Source organism: Danio aesculapii, chromosome 2 (assembly GCF_903798145.1).
Source record: "Danio aesculapii chromosome 2, fDanAes4.1, whole genome shotgun sequence".
NCBI lineage: Eukaryota > Metazoa > Chordata > Actinopteri > Cypriniformes > Danionidae > Danio > Danio aesculapii.
In genome coordinates this window covers 24641006-24664195 of record NC_079436.1, presented here as the reverse complement: position 1 = coordinate 24664195, position 23190 = coordinate 24641006, and the positions used below count along the sequence as shown (strand labels likewise).

The following is a 23190-nucleotide window of genomic DNA, read 5'->3' as shown; positions in this document are numbered from 1 at the left end:
TCGACTCTTTTATAGATGCACTTTCAAATTTAATCCTTAGCTATATATATTTCACTTCACTTAAAGCTGTGTTATGCACTGCATGGAAGGGCATTTTCAAAAACCCATAATAGGGGCTCTTTAACTGATTTCACTATTAACTGCGCTTTAATTCGTCGTGGTTAATTAATCGTAAAGACTTCTTTACACTGTTTCTGCATGGAATAAAACTGCTGCAACAAAACCAAGTTATGCCAACTGCATGCTAGTTTAAAGTTCTGAGCTTGTACACAGAGGCTAATTCACACGCACACTGGATTATGGTTGAAGCTATTAACTAAGGGGCGTTCACATATTGCGTCATATCACGTCTACAATCATTGCCTCCCTATTACTTATGGGATGGTTTTCCACCTCACATTGATTATTTTGCTTGTGTTCAATTATTTGAACTTATGTGGTTGACGAGATTGAGGCAATAATTCACCTCTTTTTGCGCGTTTGCGTTAACTCTGAATGTAATTTGGTAAAACCCAGAGATTGATATAAACAAAGAGAGTTTATTTTAGTTTATCCTAAAATAAAAATTTACTCAACCTTCACTCACCCTCAAGTGATTCGAAACACTTATCAGTTTCTATTTTCTGTTAAACGAAATAAGCTATTTAAAAGAATGTTGAAAACTGTTCGAGAGTAAAAAAAAATACTATCAATTTCCAACATTCTTCGAAATATCTTCTCTTACGTTCAACAAAGAAGAAACTCAAACAGGCTTGAAACAAGTGGAAAATGACTAAATGATCGCAGAATTAAATGTTGTGGTGAACTATCCCCTTTTAAAAGCGCAGTTACCCACAAGTGAACATGCATTTGAGCTTTAAAAAGACCCTTGACGGTGAGATTGAAGTCTCAACGGGAGACGCTACCGATCTGACAAGCTAATTATAGGGTTAATTATAGGGTCATCCAGCAGGTCACATACTCACGCGGCCAGAGGATGTGTCCTCGATTGTTTAATCACCGTTTCTGTGCATGCGGCCTTCTCCTAATTGCACACATAAAATGTGGAGCACATCCATACCGGTAAGAGATTGTATAAAGATTTGTGAGGCACAATAGGGTGCACAGAAAGTGAGGGAGGAAAAGAGGCAGTGATCTCAGCTTTCCACTGAACATTTATGGTCAGGATTAAAAATACGCTCGGCTTGCCTCTGATTTAGACTGACATTTTAAAGCATGAGTCGGGGTTAGCCAGAATTAAGTCATGGACATATTACAGCGATATTTCCACATACAATTTCCTGCTGAACAGCGACCTGGTTGTGACTTAATGTAAGTTAGTGTTACTGAAATGAGTGAATCGGGTTGACTGTTTTCGTGGCTGGATTGAGAGGAATGAAATGATCTTTGACAGTGTGTTTCTGAAAATTGGCCTTATTATTATTATAAACACACTTCATGTGGGCACATTTAGCCTTATTAATCGCTTGTAAATGCAATAGAACTAGTTGTTTGAACTGTAAAAATATTCAGTTCTTACTTTAAATATCTTTTACTGAGTGTTACAGTGTGTGTGTAAATCAACATAAATAGCATAAAACAACAAGTTTTGTATCACTAATATTTATTTATTTATGTATTTCAAAATGTTACATATCTGTTCTGCTCATCAAGGCTGCATTTATTGAATTAAAAACACATTAACATACAATATATTTTAAAATGTTTTTATTACTGTGATGTGAAGCTGAATTTGTTGCATCATTACTCCAGTCTTGAGTGTAACATTGCCCTTCAGAAGTCATTATAACATGCTGATTTAGTTTGTTTAGTGTGATTAGTTTGTACATGTGATCTAGTGAAATGTTTATTAAAATTCATATTATTATTAGTAGTAGTAGTAGTAGTTGTAGTAGTAATAGTATTTTTAGTATTATTATAACAGCTGTGCTGACCGATTCCTCAGTATTCTTAGGGAATATTAAATTTATTTATTTATTTATTTTTTTTTTATATATTTCTTGAACAATTATTGTATTAACTTCTTTTAAAGGAATAATTTTTTTTAATTCCAAACATTTAAACAGTGTTGTATCTTATTGTGACTAATGTTAATTTATTTATTTGTTGAATGATTTTAATGAAGCACACTTTTTCATTTTGTACCATTCTGCATTAAAAATAAAATCTGTGTAATGAACACATTAAACTCACATACCACGTGTGCTTATAATAAAATAAAAACGTTGAGGAAAATATACGTCGGTCCCTGTGTGGTGCCAGACCATCACTACAAACAGAGTTAACAAAGTGGATCAGAGTTTCCATGCAGGGTTTGAGACGGAGCCCTTCTGTGCTCACAGCTGAGGGTCTGTCAGAGGGCTCTTATCCCAGCATCAGTTAATGAACAACAACAAAAAATTGAAAATATACTACTTTTATCAAAATAACAATAAGTTTTCAAGATATGTGCAGATCTACTCTGTAAACATTTTAAAGTTTAACAAAACATACAATTTTATATCGGAAATTTTAAATCATTGAAAGTTGTCAATCTTAATAACCTACGCAGTCTTATACTTAAACAGCTATTAGATTCATTCAACACAAGTGTGTGATTATTGAGATCTGCATTCAATCTGCCATCTTTAAAGATGTAATGTAAACAAACTGACTATATTAAAAGAGAAGTACTGAGATTACAGTTTATAGTTTGCTTTAAAAACATTGATGTCTACAGTATCAACCCGAAATACAGTAATAATTCACCTTATGAAAATAATATCATTATATTACACCATTATGCAATTGCAACTGTTTAAGAAATCATTAGTCATTGAATAATTAATTTAAGATCGATGAGCAGAACTGATTCAGGGAGTACTGAAATAAGTGACGTCTTTATGAATGAGTCATTAAATCATTCTTATAAATGGCTTTTAAGATTAATTAAATATTAAACACACTGCAGCAATTAACTTTCTTTTTTGCCAGAATCTCTATAAATTGTATTTAATTTAGTTTCTCCGTTCAGAAGCGTGGGAGAACCATAATTTTTCAGCAGCTTTTGCTGACTGAAGATTAAGACGATACTTTTAGGGATCATTTCTATAGTTTCTTACTAGGAATTGTGTTTTGAAAGTGTTGTGCCTCCCAAACCGTGATGAAGAGTGTTGATGCTCTTTTCTGAGTGTGAATCCAGTGTAGGGAAATGACTTGTCTCACTAGTTCTACATCGTTGATGACCATTCCTGATTGCAGTTTTGGAGGGAAAGAGTATGAGCTGAGCGGTAGCTTGGTCAACAACAGTTTTGAAAGACTGTTCTAGTAATATTTTGGCATCTTTAGTACTTTGGACAATGTATAGGGTTACAGTTTTGTATTTTTACTATTTCTTTTTATTATTATTTGTTGTCTTTAAATGGCTGGGAGCATAACGCGTAGTTGCGTAGTATGATAAAATAAGGGAATTTTCAAATTGTGCCCATGAAAAACAGTTTTAATTATTCATCCAGAATTGTATGGCTCTAATATATTCTTATGTGATTTAAACAACACTGGGATGCTTTTGTGTCATGCAGGTCAACTTAAACTGAAAATAGCTATAGCTCTTGGGGGTAAAAGTAATCCCATGGGACACATTTTCCTTAAAAAATGAAAAAAGGCAGGAGGAATAAGATGCAGATGTTCAGACGATTGCAATCTAACACCACCCGGACTATCGGCCAAGTGGAAGACAAATGGATATACTCAAAGAATGTTTTAAAGCTAAAAGATTAAGAAAACGCTCACACAGTTTAACATATTCATTAAAGAACAACATTCTGTCAGGTCATACAATTCAGCAAACAAGGCCACATTGTTTCGATAATAACCTATAATAACCTAAAGACGCTCCAATTACACTTGCATTTAGCAGTGTTTCTTTAACCTCAGCAGAAGACGTGGCACTCCCAAACTCTAGTGACTATAATCCACAAAGTCCCATAAATCATTTTTCTGGACATGAGGCTCTAGAAAATATGTTGAACAGTTGACAAGTGGTTACAATGGTTTGCAAATCCTGACAATCCACACAAGTAGGAATTACAAGAAGAGACAAATGTCTGCAAACACCATGTCTCATTAACTGAGTGATAAATTCACATGGATATTTGCTACTGGCCATCGCGCATTTTAGACAAAACTGATGCCACTGACGTCGAAAAGCGGCTGAAAATGTTTTGAAATGTCTGATTAAAGTTGGTTTCTAAAAAAAACAGTCACTTTAAGATTAAGTTTAAAATCTCTCAGTTGTAGAAATTGAAAGTCAAACTTTGAGATGTACAGAATGAATACACTAATACAAATTATTCTGGCTAAATATAAGTTTTAACAAAAACATGCATGCAAATCATAATTACTACTCGCATGACTCCAGACTGAGAGATCTTATAAAGTCAAACGATCACTCTGTGCAACAAACTCAATGTTACTTACAACTTTATTACCTGTTGGCATCCTCAAACAATAACAAGTGTGTCAACACACATGTGATTTTTGTTTCGCGCCCACAAATTCATAATTATATAATGTAGTACATCAAGACAGAATTGTCATCTTTGGATCAATTATACATAGGCCCACACAGAATCTGTGCGTGCAGAAATCCGCTGATTTGTAGATCATCGCGTCTGTTTACTTGTGTAAATGTGTGTACAATTATATTATTCAATTTTTAAATAAATTTCAGTAATATTATGGACTAATATGAAAATGTTCATATGATTTATTTACAATACAGTTTCTAAAGTAATTAGTTATAATATTTCCAAAATAATAAATCCACAGATTTTTTTACAAAAACAACAAATGTCCGCAGATTCTGTCTGCCCCTAATTATATCTTACAAATACAGTGAGCTGACTCTTTCAACGCCATTCTAAGTCTGTCCGGATTGCTTAGCAAACATATAGAAAACTATGTAAAGACTTGTGCTAGCCCTTTTATGTTTCATACTTGTCTAAAATTAATGAAAATTAAAATACGATTAAGATCTTGTTGGGGTTGAACCAACATTGCAGTTTCTCATCATCATGAAAGCTTACAATCTGTGATTAAATACTATATATATATATATATATATATATATATATATATATATATATATATATATATATAGTGCAGGGCAAAGATTAACTGCAAATGTGTGTGTGTGTGTGTATTATATGTGTATGTGATACACACGAATACATACAGTAGAAACAAAATTATATATAGGGATGTGTATGATTATATATACAGTTGAAGTCAGAATTATCCCCCCGCCCCATTTGATTTTTTTTTTTAATATTTCCCAAATTATGTTTAGCAGAGTAAGGAAATTTTTTTACAGTATGTCTGATAATATTTTTTCTTCTGGAGAAAGTATTATTTGTTTTATTTCGGCTAGAATAAAAGCAGTTTTAAATAAAAAAAAAACATTTTAAGGTCAAAATTATTAGCCCCTTTGAGCTATATATATATATTTTGATAGTCTACAGAACACACCATCATTATACAATAACTTGCCTAATAACTATACCCTAATTAACCTAGTTAAGCCTTTAAATGTCACTTTAAGCTGTATAGAAGTGTCTTGAAAAATATCTTGTAAAATATTACTGTATGTACTGTCTTCGTGGCAAAGATAAAATAAATCAGCTATTAGAGATGAGTTATTAAAACTATTATGTTTAGAAATCTGTTTAAAAAAATCTGTCTGTTAAACAAACATTGGGGAAAAAATAAACAGGGTGGCTAATAATTCAGGGGGGCTAATAATTCTGACTTCAATTGTATCTATACATGATAAATATACACAGTACACACACATATATTATATTTTGGATGCGATTAATAGCGGTTAATTTGTGCCCAGCAAAATATATTTATTAATTGAATTTTTACCATTATAGGTTGGTTGTTTACACATACTGCCAACACGCATCAGTTACTTTAAAACGTTAAGGTAAAATAACCTGTAACCTGGTTAACAGTAAGTTTCCTTATAGTGAAAAAAGTACACTGACTTCCCCAGAATTCCCTGCATGACACTACACTTTTCATATTATTTTGTTGACGTTACTATGGTCCTTTTTATTTATTATTTTTCTCGTCAGTGATGTGCATTAGAGTTTTAGGTTACATTTAATTCTGCTAAATAATGTTTATCGCATTACTTTAGTTTCATGTGTTACCATGATGACATTTAATACTGTAACACAGTGCTTCTCACAGGTTTTAAATATACTTGCGGTGTATTCGGATTGAAACACACCTTTTACCAACGACACATGGTTACCTACATACGACAAACAAAGGGATTTTTAACAATATATTTATTATACACTATTTCTGTCAATGGGTTGATGTTTTTTTTTTTTAAAGACTGTTATAAAATAGAAATAAAAAAAGAAATCCACTATTTGTTTTACTTTTATTCTATTCAGGAGCCATGTGCACCCGCTGACAGGTAAAATCTGCTTGCCAAAAACATGTTAGACATGTATAAAATAGGTAATATATATCAACATCATAAAATAAAAAAAATATATACAGCAAATGAGAAATAAATTACAAAAGGAATAAAAACATCTATGGATTAAAAATCTCTAAAAATTAGAATTATTACAAGAATAAAATGTGTAGATTTAAATAAGACAAATTAGTTAATTAACCATTTCTAATGGTGTACATAGTTTTAGCAGCCAGTTTAGATGTAATTTCGTCCTCTCTGAGTAAAAACAAAAGTTTATCTCAGTCATTTAGATCAAATTAATTATATAATGTTTCTCTTGGTCTTGCGGCTGTGGACGATCTGTCAACTGCGAAGCCAAGTGAAAGTAAATCAGGCTAAAAATAAAAATGTAATGCAAAAACACACAAATAACGACGGCTTAGAAAGTAAAACCAAAAGCCGAATCCATTTTTAAGTCAAAAAGGGTCTCTGTGGAGCACGTGAGATTGTATGTGGGAGTGTTCATAGTTCTTGCGCGCACACAATGAGAAGTAGTAAACATGTGGGGCAAGAGGAGATTTTCCACTTAAGCGATCACGGATGTTTGGCTATTGGGTGGATACAAAAAAAGGATGATATTGCTAAAAAAAATTGTCACCAAAACTTGGGCGGCCGTTATTATACCTGGGCGGCTCGTAAAGTCTATGTGTTGGAAGCACTGCTGTAGTTGCATGAATGACACTGAGTATCTTCAGTGTCAGTGCTTGTGGATAAGCTGGTTGTGGTGTTTTTGGCTGTGCAATAAAGGTAAAATGTTTGAATGTTAGTATGTTAAAACATTGGTGTTTATCATAAAACGTATTTTATTTATTTTCTACTGTTTTTAATAGTAAGTTTCAGTTAACTTACTATTACTAACAGCTGCCGTGTGTTTAACCATATATTTTACAGATTTCTTTTTTCGAGTGTAATTCACAAAGCCAAAATATCTGGTAATTTAATAGTCGTAGACCAATGAAGGTTGTGTTCTCGAAATCTGATTTAATATTTCAACACTAGACTTTGCACGAAATAATATACAGCGCCTCAGTAATGTGCTCCCTCAAGTTTCCATTAAAATAATCATCTGCAATAGAAGTTTTATTTTTCATCCAAGTCTCCAACTCCCAGATGTCCTGTACTTTATCTGATAAACCAAGATATGGCCTAAGAAAATAAATAGTGGAAAGAAATGGAAAGGCAAGTGTTTTTATCAGTAATCCTGCTGTCAACATTGACATTGAAGGCTATGCGAGTGGGAAATGTGCGAGTGTGTGTCAAAAACAAGTGTACGGTCTCTGGCTTGGTCTACACAGCCTTGCTGAGATTGTGGGAGGAAAGAAGCTTGATGGTTCACCTTAAATCAAAACCTCTCTGACTAAAGCAGATTTCCGTATTTCGTGAATCCCACATTTACAGAAACGTACTAATCTACCCAGCCATGGCACATTGTGTTTCCTAAGAAATTCATTTGAAAGTGTTTTCTGCAGATGCTATGGAAATAAATTATGACACAACTGTCTTTTTATTTATCAATTTACTGTACAAGAAAATGTGCCTGACAAATATTCACAGAAAGCTTTATTTCTTCACTTTGGGCACGATTTAAAATAGTTTGTATGCAAATAATAATAACTTGGAGGAAATGCATTATGCAAATCCCACTGCTGTGTAATATTCTTAAGAAATGTTTTCTTTCCTTTATATGAAAAAGCAACTATAAAGTAAGCAATCACTAGGTTGGTTTCCATGAAATTTGACTCAAGACTGATTCTGTGCAATCAAAACATTGCTCTGTTTGTTTGAGCATCCATTCACAGAAACACTGGCTCAAGCAAGTGTGACGTTTATGGTTTGTTTAGAGAAAATTTGTACAATTAAACTAGCCAAAAGTTTGAATTTTAATTACAATTTTTTTAGTCCCTTTTGCTTGTAAAGGGTGCGTTTATTTACCAAAAATTATTAAAAGCATGTATTTAAAGATTAAACATCTGTTTCTATGTGAATAATGTGTTTTTAATATGTTGTATTGCTTCTGATTTGCTGTATTTGAAACATTTCTATTTATTAATGTTGGAAAAAACATTGTGATTAATACTTTTGAGAAAACTGTGATTACTGTACCTTTTAAAATTAGCATTCCAAAAACATTTTTATTTATCAAGGCCCTATTTAATTAAATTAAAGTAAATATATTTGTAATGTCACAAATAAATACATTTCAAATCAATGCTATTATTTACTTTTTCATTCTCCAAAGAATCCTGGAAAGTGTTCCAAGGTCATTCATTCATTCATTTTCTTTTCGGCTTAGTCCGAGTTAGGAGTCGCCACAGCGAAATGAACCACCAACTCTTCAGCACGTTTTACGCAGTGGATGCCCTTCCAGCCGCAACCCAATGTTCCAAGATTGCCATAAAAATTGGAAGCAGAAACAAATCATTGATAATAGGACCGATGAGGACCAATAATAATTGCATTTTAAAATATTTTCTGTAAGATCACATGGGAACACTGAAAAAAACGATTCAAAGATGATTCCTTGGATTTACTAATTTTAAGTTAACTGGTTTTAAACAAATTTTTGAGCTGAATTTAAACAAACAAATTAAGTTAAACATTACTCAATTTAATTTGTTTAAATTCAACAAATATAAATAGTTTGCAACAATTTTGCAGACAGTTTTGATTAATGATGAAAACTGGATTAATAATGCTAAAAATTCAGCTTAGATATGCAATAATAAATTACATTTTAAAACTTTCACATAGAATATAGTTACTGTAAATTGGAATATTTTCTAATATTACAGGTTTTGATTGTATTTTCTATAAAATAAATGCAGTCTTGGAAAGCAGAGGTTTTGATCAGGTAGCCTTCATAGTTTCAGGTTTTATATTTTCACTGAAGCAGGGCTTTTGGCCATTTGTTGGAGCATTTACAGATGAACTGATCTCTATAATGAGATTCAATAAATGCAAAAGCAGAAAATGCTCACGATCACTGATTACTCACAGAGTAATGCAAAACCCTGGCACACAAGCAGCCCATTTATCATAGTGCTTTACTGCCATCAAACTGTACAGAACTACTAGATCTTGACTGAGACAGTCTGAAAGAGTTTCCATGGGTCAGAGCATATCAACAGGTCATATTTTATACAGCCAAACCACATAACAATCTGCCTCAGTTTCTACACCAGGTGTCAATAACACAACTGTATATATATATAAATATATATAAATATATATATATATATATATATATATATATATATATATATATATATATATATATATATATATATATATATATATAAATATATATATATATATATATATATATATATATATATATAAATATATATATATATATATATATATATATATATAAATATATATATATATATATATATATATATAAATATATATATATATATATGTGTGTGTGTGTGTGTGTATACTATGGAACGCAAAGTCTGAGTTCAAACTGAAAATCTGGGTTCTGAATATAATATAAATCTTGAAATGCATATAATAAAATAGGTTTTTGATTAAAAAAAAAAAAAAAAAAAGTACCCCTTTTTTTGCAGTATCCTTATTACAGCATTCTTGTTCCGTATTTTGAGATTCACAGGTTTTTTCCATGTATTTGGATATGAAGGATATGAATTGCATTATGGGACATGTCCAGTTTAACAGTGTGCAGTTTAAGTGACTTATTTACATTTTGGTAGTTTGAAACAATATATTGTATATGAAATAACATACAGAAAATTAAGTCTGTAAAATAACAGAAAAGGTACAGGCAGTTTATTTGTTCTGTATTTGTACTGTACATTTCTTTTTATTTGTATTTGTCCTGTAATACAAAACTAATCCATACAATATCACTTCAAAATATCACAGCATGTCAATAAAAGTCACTTTTTTTCAAGCTTTTCAACATGAAAACCAATTTAAATGCAATGGGGTATATGCACACAGACTTTTGATTTCAGTCAGCCAGCCCCAGGGCTTCCGTTGAATTGTCATCCCATACAAAATTGCCGCGTTTAAGATCTGATTTCTTAAAAAAAAAAACAGCAATCTTCACTGCCTGACTGAGATACGATATAAAGTGGGTATCAGACCAGACAAGAAGCACTGCATTAAATGATATTTTCCCCCACCCTGTCTTTAAAATATGGAATTTAAATTTACCCCAGTATTTTTAATGGAATTTCTGCCCTTGCCTGCTGCTAATGACGGCGCCTTTCGTCTCTTTTTACGCTTTAACAACCAAATGGATGCTTAAGTCTATTTAAGTGATTGTATTTTAATTACATTACAACATGGATGCTGCAAAAGGAACCTAATGATATTAAAAATAGTCGCATAAACCTTTCACCGGAAGTTCATCATTGGCTGAAAAACACTAGCTGTGCATATAGCACATTCAATAATTAAATAAATGCAATTTAAAAGTAAAAATCCATAAAAAAAAACAAATTAATCACACAAAAAAATGGAAAACTGTTTTTTTAAAATGTAAGCAACAAACCTAAACATATCCCTCAGCCTAACCCTAAAAAGTACACACAATTAATTTAGAATTCTCTGTTTATAAAAAGTTACACTGTAACAAGGACACTGAAAAGCAAAGTGTAACCAAGAAGATATTTTATTTATTCTAAATACTTAAAAGAACTTCATATTTCTTGGTCCCGTCTCAAGCAACTGAATAAATATGACATTCATGCTTTTTACAGATGCTCAAGATGCTCTTGATAGTTTTAAGAACATGTTGATCATCCTTACTGAGTTAGACTGATGCTATTAAAGCAGAATAAATAAACAAAAACATTCTTAATCCAATATTCAGAAAAGAAATTCAGTTAAATCTTGTGTAATTAATCTAAGCAAACTATTATGCTGATAACATAACAAACAAGGGAAAAAACTATTATTTCAGCATTGATCTCAGACTTTTGAATGCCACAACAATCACAAAAATGAATAATTGTCAAAGCTTATTACCGCCTGCGTTTCTGCACAATGTCGATGGGTCTGTTAACGGCACACGGGGATCCGTACAAATTCCAGTTCTTTTGCTTCAACGCCCGATCAGCTGAGAAAGAGAATCCACAGTTTGCCGGCACGCTCATGTTACCGGCGCGCACACACTCATCCGCAGATGTCTCTCGCGTAATTCCTTCACACAAATGAGCTCTCCTGTCACTCTTTTCTTTCTTAGGTAAACATTGTTCGTGGATCAAAATGACTCCTCATTGCCTCTGGTTAATTCCTATATATTTGACAGTTAAAAACCAGGAGAACAAAAGAAAAGAGCAAAGCATGATAAATCCACAATCCTCTTCTAAGATCTCTCACCTCCTCTGTAGCAGCGGACGGAGACGTACGATTGAGTGACGGGCCTCGTCAAAAACCCATGCTTCACTCTGAAAGCATGTGTGCAACTTTAGAAGATGCTGGTGCAACATTTAGACATGGATGTTCAGCTTCTCATGTAGACACTGCGGAGACGGTCCTCTGGGTGGAGGTCTGTCAGGGTGCGCTGTTGCTCTGCTGGCTTCTGTGTGCTGGCTGGACTCGTGTAGGAGAGTCTGTGCTGTTTTTTAAGCTATAGACTCATTGGCCTAGAGCTGCCAGACGGCTGGAGCTCGCCTTACTGTGAGTGAGATCACGCTCGAGAAAGGGGGAGGGGCTAAAGGAAGCACAGTTCCTGCCTACTTGAGACATTAACCCCTTCCTAGCAAGTCTGCAGCTGATGAAGGCAAGAAACTGCAGGTGAATAGACCTAAAAAGAAGATCTAATAGCTATCACTATATGTCCCTAGATGGTTGATTACATTAAATTTAGAATTTTTGTTGTATAACAAGCTTTCTGAAATGTTATGATTAAATAAATGCATATGCTATGCAATAATTCATTTAAATACTAGTGAATATGCATACATTTCTAGCATAAAAATGAAAAACTGTATGAAGTCATACATTTATTTATTTCTTTTTTGTCTAATTGGAATCAAAGGGGGATTTTGAGGATCTGCTTTTATCAATCCATAATTTCGATAATACTTAAAAATTACGCACAGACGTCTGTCTCTGTAAAAGTCTTAAGAATACCTACATGAATGAAACTGAGGTTCAGAGTATGTAAGTGTATGTATGCTGGTGTGGAGTTGAGATTTATGATTGGATTTAATTCATTTATTTTGAACAGTATAATCCACTGTTAAAAACTATTATTCAAACAAATACATTGCACAAAAATCGACAAAATATTTTCATAAGTGTGAACTCAAAAATAACAGATTTTTAACACAGGAGAAAAAATAATCATGTATTATAAATTAAATCTACACACACACATTTATGAAATACAACAAAACGAACACTTAAGTGTGTTTTGGATGATTTCATTACAACAGACTGAAAAAAACTATTTACCATAAGCCCAAAATCTTTAAACCGATAGGTGCAAATGATTATTTAGAGCAAAATATATATAAATATATACTTTAAATGAAAGTAAAAATTAACAAAAATCAAGCAACCAGTGGTGTAAAGTAACAAATTACAAATACTCAAACTAATGTAATTGAGTAGTTTTTCTCAGGAATTATAATTCACTAAGTCGATTTAAAAATGTGTACTTTTACTTTCCCTAGAGTACATTGTTAGGGCAGTATCAGTACTTTTACTCCACTACTTTCCTTCAATCAGCAGTCAGTACTTTATTTTTTCTTGTGTATGGGGATTAGAAAATTCAGTCCTGTGATTCCTGTTCAATCAAATCGCCCATAGAAGGTAAATCGCATCATTTTGAACTATCTCAAGACATGGGTGATTTATAATTGCAGCAATCTGTTTGGAAGAGTTAAAAGTGTCCAAAGTGTGTCCAAGATGTCCAAAATCTTTACACGCATTGAACCAGAGACTGTTTAGATGCATCTTACTGATTAGAAGATGACGGATATTTACTGTATGATGACCAAAATGGTCTTAAACATCCTGCAGGCACAATATATCAATTTGAAGCAAGATTGACATACACCAAAGTTGTGGGGACATTGCATTTTGTTTGGAAATGAAAATCGCGTTGACGTCAGAGCTTAACGTCAGGCCGACGTCATTGTCTAACATCCAACCTAAAATCAACCTAATATCAACGTCTAATGTTACAGCTTGACGTTGTATAGACGTTACCACTATGACGTCTATCAGTTGTTGGATTTTGGTTGCCATGCCTGATAAATAAATGTCAGTATTTGACATCAATGTGACGGTTTAAGACGTTGGCTCGACGTTGGAGTTTGGCCAGTTTCTAACACAATCTAAAATCAACAAAATATCAACGTCATTTGATGTTATTATTGGACATCAAAATAATGTTGTCCCTAGACTCTGGCTAGACATTGAATTTTGGTCACCTGATGTCACAATTGAAATCTAACCTTCAACTTTTCACAGCGTAATACTCACTACTCTTGAGTACTTTTGAATGGTCTACTTTTTACTCATACTTTGATTAATATTTACAACAGATACTTTTAGTCTACTTGCACTACATTTTTAGGCAAGTAATGGTACTTTTACTTAAGTATGATTTTTCAGTACTCTTTCCACCACTGTAAGCAACACATGGTCAAGACCTAGTTGTTGACAATGACGTTTACATGGACATCAGTAATCAAATTATTTGCCTTAATCCGAATAAGACACTATGATTAAGGGGTTTAGATAACTTGATTTTTGGTTGTTCCTTTCATGAGCCCATTTTACATATTACGTCATTGCGTCACCACGCTATCCACATTTTCTCTGCAGTTTTATGTAATTTCAGGTGTATCATTTTTAATTTGTCCACTTTAACTGCAGTTTGGCAGTTTCATTCAGGAACATTTCATGCATGCCTCCTGTGTAAATCTGAGGTATTGGATGCGAGTATGAAGTAAAGACTGGTGTTTTCATGGAATTAGATACCGCACGCCATATGGGAAAAAACAACCTCTGTATTTCACGGTGTGTATGTGTTCCTTTACTGACTCAGAAGGTACAGAGAATAGTGTCAAAGAGCTGTGTGTGTATGGAATATTCTGTAACAAAATGCAGCGAAAAGTCCTACATGATGGTATTAGGTTGATTAAGGTGTTTACATTTCTGTACTGCACTTCAATAATGCAACTAAAATATGCATCTAAATTCGATTTCTGTTTATTTCGAAAATGACTTAAGTCAGATTAAGGTCATCAAAAATGGCTGTTTACATGGTTGACTCTTAATCAGAGTATTGTTCAAACCGTATTCAAATTATATAACCGGGTTATTGGTGTCCATGTAAATATACTGTCATTTTTTAAACTTTACATGTGCACATGCATACCTATGCCCCCCTTGTTTTTTGTTTGTCAAATACACATGCACATGCCTATACACTTAACTTGTAATATAATAACTTGCTTTTTGAACCCATTTTAAAATGTTTCAGGCCCCAAAAAAGTAGCTGTTGTGTTATGTAAATTAATGAGCAAAATAGAGAAAACGTTTTAGGTTTTAGTTTTTAAAAATGTGTAGTGTAAATATATCCTCATTCTCATTGTACGGCAAAAATGTTACAGCAAGAAGAAAAAATACACTAGGTCTATTCCTTCCCCTCAAGACAGGATATACACCGAAACCCAAGATAACCACAAAAGACCTGCCACTGCTGCCAAGAACTGAAAGATACACGCATATAACTTCCTGAGTTAATTTTTAAGTGCTTAATCTTTATATTCACACTTGACAAATTACAAGTTTAGTTTGAGATCTTTAAGTGTTTCGTGGGCACCTACTTAATAGAGATCAGCGTTTGAGCTATGAGTTGTTACGACTGCCTTGTCAAAAAGTGATTTAACTGGGTTTTCTGCTCTAAAACTGGTTCAGAAATGTAAAATCGCACACTCTCAAAGCCTTCTTCTTACATTTGTAAACATTTCCAGACATTTCTCTCATGTTTTTTAATCTAATTTGTGAATAACACTGTCTGATACAGCACGCTTCATGAATCTACTTACTTCAGCTAAAGCTGCAAATATGTCAGTGATTTTTTTATGCTAAGGATTTGGACAGAGGACTGATGAAGATCTTTGGCTCAAGCAAATGACATTGTTCAGACTATCTACACATTTCAGTCATAACAGTGTTTTTAGGATGTCATAATCATGATCCAAAAAATGATGATGGCCAATTCCTGAGCTAAAAGCTGGAGAGGTTTGAAAAATCGTGCAAACTGGAGAAAGCATGTTTTGAATATTGAGAAATTACAGAAGACCACAGATCATCCACAGAACTGCTAATCTGAGCTGTTCTGCTAAAAGCGCAGCCAATAGCCAATTTTGTGTTGATCTAATATAAATGTTTGACTGTTTGGAATCCGCTTTTAACATACAAGGATAAGATCCAACTAATAAAACTGACAAAGAGACACATGACTTATGTTTTATATATTTAAATTAAACGTTAAATAATCACAAACCGAATGACCTGGTGCTGTACATTCATATGTCATGTCAGCATGACAACATTTGCAGTTGTGATTCTATATAGAAATTAGTCAAACTTTTTTTCCCCACAGCGCAGTGAATAACAAATTACTATGACGGATTGAAGTTCAGAGTAAGAATGAACATTATTTAACAGATTACCGTGAGGAATGAAAGTCCTGGGTTTAAAATGATACATCTTAAGTATTATTCTTGGCTTTGCAGCGTAGCGAAAAATTCTCTGGTGCTCACCTCAGTGCTCATTTTTTTATTACTCAGAGTCATAATGTTCGGACTTTAAGTCAGTGTACTGGAAAGCTATCAGATCCAGACAGCAAGCAGAGCGTTAGTGTTTATACCTGGCAGAAAATGTCTAAAGTGCTGCTGGTATATTTCCTCCTCTTCTATTAACAGAAAAAAAACATATGCTACTATGAAATTCATCTATCTACCTACCTATCTATCTATCTATCTATCTATCTATCTATCTATCTATCTATCTATCTATCTATCTATCTATCTATCTATCTATCTATCTATCTATCTATCTATCTATCTATCCTTACATTCCATCCATTCATCCATCTAAGGATATTTTAATTTAATTTAATTGACAGGACAAACCTTTTTTCCTTTTTTTATTTTTCACTCAGGCTATTTGAAATGTATAGGCAACTTTTTTAAGCAGAGCATTAAAGATGGTTTTAGCTGAAATTGTGGTCCTTGGTGATTAAGCAAAAGCACATAATCAGACTTTGAGAGTCAAAAAAAAAAAATACAGGAAAAACAAAATGAATACCCCTAGCTCCTAACAATACAACAAGCTCTTACATTGTAAAATGATCAGTCTGCGTTTCAATTCATTTGCTTCATTAGAGCTCAATGTATGGGCAGAAGCTGTGGGCATTTATATTGTTTTGCCTATTTAAGTTTTTCAACTCTCAACATGCTGGAAGCTATTGACTTGCATTTATGAATAGTCAATGATCTTCTTTAATGTTCTCCTAAAGAAAGAAAGTTGTCTACATTAATTATAATAGTAAACAAACAGCACATTTTATTTTTTGGGTGAGCTGTTCCTTTAAAGAGCACAATTCTGGAATTGACCATCACAGGAAGTCATTTCATTTAAAAATACTGTCAAATTTCAACAAAAATCAAATCAATGCATTACTTAATAAAGAGATAATAATATTTTGTATGTAAAGGTATATTTGCACAGACTGTTAAACAAATCATTTCAATGTTCACTGCATTCTCCGCACAGAAAAACGACTAAAAACTGAGCTCATCTGCTAGTTTAACAGCAGTATCCATGGATTAGGGGAAGGTTTTGTGCCAGGACTGAGACTCAGAGGATGCATGAATCTCCATCCAGACGTCACAGCAGGAATGAAGCATCACTGTGCTGACGTCACAGGCTTGTGATGCTTGGCTAACAGAGCGTCTGGCTGGCAGCGGAAAGCATCGACATTACATTCCTGATCTAAACTTGAGCTAAGAAGCAGCGCGAAAGCATTGCATAAAAGCAAATACTGCACAAATTGGAATTTAATTAAATACAGCTCTGTGATACAACAGTGTGATTTTTGCCTTGTGAAATTAAATCTTTATACAAAAAAATACAACAATAACGAAAATCAGCTGGTACGGCATGAAAAACAATTAACTGCACTGCATTTCCGCATTTGTACTGCAACTTTAATTTGAAATTACAATGAAAGAAAGATGTAAATGGACCTTCATTCATGCTCTATGTGATGTACTAAAGTTGCACCACTGCATCCCCTGCTGGTGAGAAATGTATTACATTACATTCCATATATGTATAGACCATTTCAATGTGATCATGTCACTGGCCCACGAACATTTCCTGCTTGTTTTCAAACTATTTCATAACTGTAACAAGAGACAATTCACTCATAACTTATGTTAAAACAGCTATCATAACATTATTTAGCAATATGTGGCTGTTTTTGGATTCTCAAAAGCTATAGAAATTAAAAATGTAAAATTGGAAATATGTTGGGACCATTTTTTTTGTTTACATCCCTCAAAACTGTCTATAAAGATGGTTTAACCAAACCCAGACCCATCAGTCATCAGTAAGGGGCTACAGTTCTGCAGAAGTCCAACATTTGTTAGGTTTCTGATTTATTTTTAGATTTCATGCATTACTGTCATATAATTTTATCTTTATTTTTACTTCAGTTTTAGCCATTTTAGTTACAGATTAAACAGAATAAAAATATCCTTGTTAACTAGTTCAACTGGTAAAATTGTCCTGTCACAACAAATTAAAAATATTTTGTTATTATGACCAATTTTCAGAATAACTGTCAGAATGTTATTTACTTATGTATTGAACGAAACATGGGGCAGCACAGTGGCACAGTGGGTAGCACAATTGCCTCACAGCAAGAAGGTCGCTGATTTGAGCCCCGGCTTGGTCAGTTGGCGTCTGTGCAGAGTTTGCATGTTCTCCCTGTGTTTGCGTGAGTTTCCTCCAGGTGCTCCGGTTTCCCCCACAAGTCCAAACTAAAGACAGGTGGTATAGGTGAATTGGGTAAACTAAACTGTCCGCAGTGTATGTGTGTGAATGAGAGTGTATGGATGTTTCCCAGTGATGTGTTGCAGCTGGAAGGGCATCTGCTGTGTAAAACATATGCTGGATTGAAGTTGGCGGTTTATTCCGCTGTGGCGACCCCAGATTAATAAAGGGACTAAACCGAAAAGAAAATGAATAAATGAATGAATGAATGAATGAATGAACGAAACATCATGAGCAGAACCTTTACAGAATTAATAAATCAGATTTAAATAATTTAAAGGTATTACACACACACACACACACTTTACATTTACGTTTTCAGTTTTACTATATAAAATTCTATTAAAAAAAGCCTGATTAACATTAATTGACACCAATCATAGAAGATGTTACCATTTACAGAAATTATATAACAGTGCGTATAACATGTAAAATGAACACTGTAAATAAAGTGTTATGCTTCCATGGTCAGAAAATGCCACTTAAACCTGATTATGTCACCAGGCGGTTACGATACTAGTTAGGGCTGCACAATATATCGTTTCAGCATCGATATCAAGATGTGCGCATCCGCAATAGTCGCATCGCAAAGACATGCAATGTCCAGTCTGAATTATAGTTGACCAGAAGCTGCAGACTTGTATTTAATCAATATTTATATGGAATTTATATAATTTATGCAAAAAAACATTACTTACTTAGATTTCTGTCTTGTTTCTAGTCCATATATCTACATTTCAAAGCGAAAACAACATTATTTTATTAAACTCTTCTGACTGTGAAAACTAAAGATTTTTTTTTTTCATATTTGGACTAGAAACAAAACAAAAAGTAGGAAAATATTTTTTTTTTGCACAGTAATTGTTAAATTTCAGTACCTGAATACTGTTAGACTCCCTAGAAAAGCATCAAATAGAGTTATTCAAACCATCTCTTATTCAAACTGTACTCATATCGCAATATTTATCACAGAAAAATAAAATATTGCAATATCAGATTTTTCCAATATCGTGTAGTCCTAATACCAGATAAAGATGAAACTGTTGTTTAAGAGATATTTTTCATTCAGTCTGGTAGGCCAACCAGTTAAACCAGTTAATCACCAGATTGACCAGCTAAACTCTGACATGGGTTGGACCACCTCTGAAGTTGTTCTTACTCTTCAAAATAATCTGATATGTGACTTTGGTAATAGCATAATTTTACCAGTAGATGTCATCAGTCTATTACTTAAGAGGCAGATAAAAAATAAAAAACAGCAGGGCATAAAACTGGTCTGACAGCTTCTATTTGATGGCTGGTTTCTAATGGAGGAAGTGCAGACGGGTTCACCGTCATCAGAGAGAGAGAGAGAGAGAGGCTGACAAATCAATGAGTGCTGAGAGTCATTGCGGAGAGCAGCCATGCTGAAAATATGGAGCAGAACAGTGACGCACAGCGACTCCGGTCACAGCATCAGTGCTGCGCCTATCGACTATTCTGAGCACTGAGCTTTTATTTTTGGGTCTGCTGGATACTGACACTGTTGTCCTGTTATTGGTTCACCTCACTTGACTTTCTCTCTCAAACATTGGTTGGAAACGACTCAACAAGGTGATACCCTCCTTACTAAAAAAGTCTGAGATTCAACGCAAAAAAAACACACTAAATTATTTGATTGCACTGCTTTTTTGAGCGTCAAATGAACAAAAGATTCTTATAACATCTTATATGACAGTGTTTACAGCAGTATAACCTGACAGTTGTTTCTATATACTGTATCTATGGATAATCAGTTAACCTAGTCGTCACTATACATTTAAATATCCAAATGATAGTGAGAAAAAGTGAAAGAAGTGATTATGATGGACTATGGTAATGCTCATGAAGTCATTTTCATGATCATTTTGCTCCTATGAAGGCATGCTAAGTACAACCAGTTCTATATTTAGCAAAGCACACACAAAATGATTAACTAAAAGTTTGCAACCTGTCTTAACAATTTTAACCAATTTTAATATTGGCAAAAATATAGCCGTGCAACATAATATAAGGTAATTTCGTGGTTTGTCTGGGGTCACATTTATTCAACAAATAGACCAGCAGACAAACCCAAATTAGTACATTACACATAGTGTACAGTTTAGAGTTGAGTTTTTTTGATAATATATTTTTAATTAACTAAAGGGAATATTGTTTTAGGTTATTTTTGGCAACTATAAAACTTTCCAGAATGTTACAGATAGTTATTTTTAAAATAATAACAATAATATATAACTTGCTACTACCTGTAAAATCTAAATGATTTTAGTTCAAAGCTGCATCACAGAATCACTTAGATAGTTCACAAAGATAGTTCATCCAAAAATTCTGTCATTATTTACTCTTTACAATTCAGACCTGTTTGTTTTTCTTTCTCTTTTTTTTAATGAACATTTTTGGGGAGCATAAAATGCTTCAAAATATTTTTATCTGTTGTTCAACAACAACGACAACAACAACAACAACAACAAAACTCTAACCGGTTTGAACAAGTAAGGGAGTAAATAGTGAGTGCATTTTCATTTTTTGGTAACTGCCACTTTAACTATCCCTTTAAGTGCAAATAAAAAAATAAACAGACAATTCCTTTCACAAGCTGACTGACAATTGCTAACCGATCCTGTTGAATAATTTCAAAAAGTAGACAGAAATCATTCAACTTTAACGGTCATTAACTGTATCCTATCTTTTATAACCACGTATGTCTGATCTGTACCTGCACACGCTCCAGCACACGCTTTTCGCGGAGATGTGCGCATTCACATAATTTAAGCGCTTAATGGAACGGTTATTTATTTACAGTCCGACAGACTAACTAACGTACAGTATTTTGTTCTTAATATTGAGTAATTGCATAAAGATATGATATTTAAAATTTTGCATTGATTTTAATTATAACACATTTAAATTTTAAACTTAGCTCAGGAAACTTCTGTATGTGAATTTTTGTGTCAGTAGAATCTCTGTGTAAGTGACTGAAACACTGCATTATTTGAGAGGTAATTGTTTATATTGTGACTTTTCTCAAGTAAAAATAGTGGATTTATTGCTGTCGTATCAGCAGCACAGCACATACATAATTATCTAATTTCTGAGTGAATGTAAAGGTATTGAAACATATATTTATTCCCACTAGCCCTTTGAGCAGCAGGAGATACATTTTGGTAGCCTGCCTGTTAAAAGCAAGCCCCGGGACGTCGGGCTACCGGATTTTGCGAGCCAGCACAAGATCATGCATAAATAGCTATTAGTCTTACATGCTCACACAGCTGCAAGGCTCAACTAGTCAACACATGAACAGATATATCTTTAACAGTCACTGATATTGTTTTCGTAAAATAATTCATTAAACAACTTAAGATTGAGTACCTTATTAACTTCTGCTTTTGCTCCACCAAAAAGCATTCGAACTAAACCAAAGCTGAGGCGTTTAGCATCTATGAGCATCCCTCAATGAATAAGTATTTTGAACAAATTGATTGAATCAAATTGAATGATTAAGTGGCTCACTAAACTTTGCTGTATAAGCAAAAGTGTTTTGGGAAAAGAGAAATTAATATTATTTTTAAAGCAGGTCCCAGTGTGGATAAATCTGAAAATATCACCCAGACATTTCCATGCAAACCCACAATCTGCATATTTTGTGCACTGTAAAAAATGCAGAGTTTTCTTCATGTCTCAACACAAATCGATTAATTAAGTTAATTTAATCATTTTTTCAAATATATGTGGATTGAAAATAAAAACTAATTTATCTCAAAAAAGCCTCAAGAATTGTGTTTTCAACAAAGTAGTTTGAACAAAGAGCAAAAATCATTTTCTTTGAGTGTGAAACGATGACATCATACAAATTATGACAAACTATGTACAAATTAGGTTATTTTTCAATGACTACAACAAAAAAAATTAATAAACAGTAAGATTCTATCTACATATTAGAAACCTGTCACCTATCATTGTGGTACAAAATAAAGGAATTATGAGCTAACTCTACAGTTGTGTTTTGATGCTGATGTTCTACTGCAGTGTTTTCTGTGCTTTAAATGGCTATTGTGGCGAGATCCATCTAGGAAACAAGTCAGAGCTTTGTGTGAGTCACGTGGAGAGTAAGAGTGTTGTCTCTGAGTGAAAAGCCTCTTGTGAACAGGGTAACACTGTGATATGCTGTGCGGAGTTGTGACAGGTCCTTTAGAGAGCCATACACAGATTGAAGAGTTGTAGTGTTTTGAAGAGCCTCAAATTAATCTACTTTCAGATTAGAGATAAGTTTTTGAATATAGCGGTCAGATCATCGTCTATAATAAGCACCATAACAAGGCACAATATCTCATATTAGTATTAGACAATAAATTTAGCTTTTGAAATGTGAGAGGATAAAATATTTATAATAAATGATGGCTAAATGATCGTGTGATTTCTAGCTGGCCTACATAATTTGCTAAACAATAATCTAAAAAAAGTGTTGTCTTTTTTCTTCATAACATCCAATTTATTCCTTGTATTTTATATTACGACGCTGTTCTGACGCTGATATTATGACGCTTGATTCTGATTGTCACATGAACGTTTAAAGTATGCAGTAATTTTCCAGG

The 23190-nt window shown here is 33.3% G+C and overlaps 1 protein-coding gene and 1 non-coding gene across 6 annotated transcripts in view; one reads left to right on the top strand and one right to left on the bottom strand.

The window, feature by feature from the left end:
* pde4ca (phosphodiesterase 4C, cAMP-specific a) overlaps positions 1-23190 on the bottom strand; it is an 84163-nt gene that overhangs the window by 42784 nt on the left and 18189 nt on the right. For 2 of the 5 annotated variants that reach the window (XM_056475802.1, XM_056475809.1), the window contains exon 1: positions 11516-11958. The exons of 2 other annotated variants lie outside the window; for them this stretch is intronic. In XM_056475802.1, the coding sequence (XP_056331777.1) occupies positions 11516-11643 (128 nt within the window). In that variant the 5' untranslated portion in view covers positions 11644-11958. Of the gene's footprint in view, positions 1-965; positions 1064-11515; positions 11959-23190 lie in introns of those variants that run through there. One more of the 5 variants, XM_056475818.1, reaches the window with a different exon arrangement.
* LOC130215070 (small nucleolar RNA U3) lies at positions 3063-3271 on the top strand. Its single transcript, XR_008835651.1, has one exon. It is a non-coding gene; the product is annotated as a small nucleolar RNA U3 (small nucleolar RNA).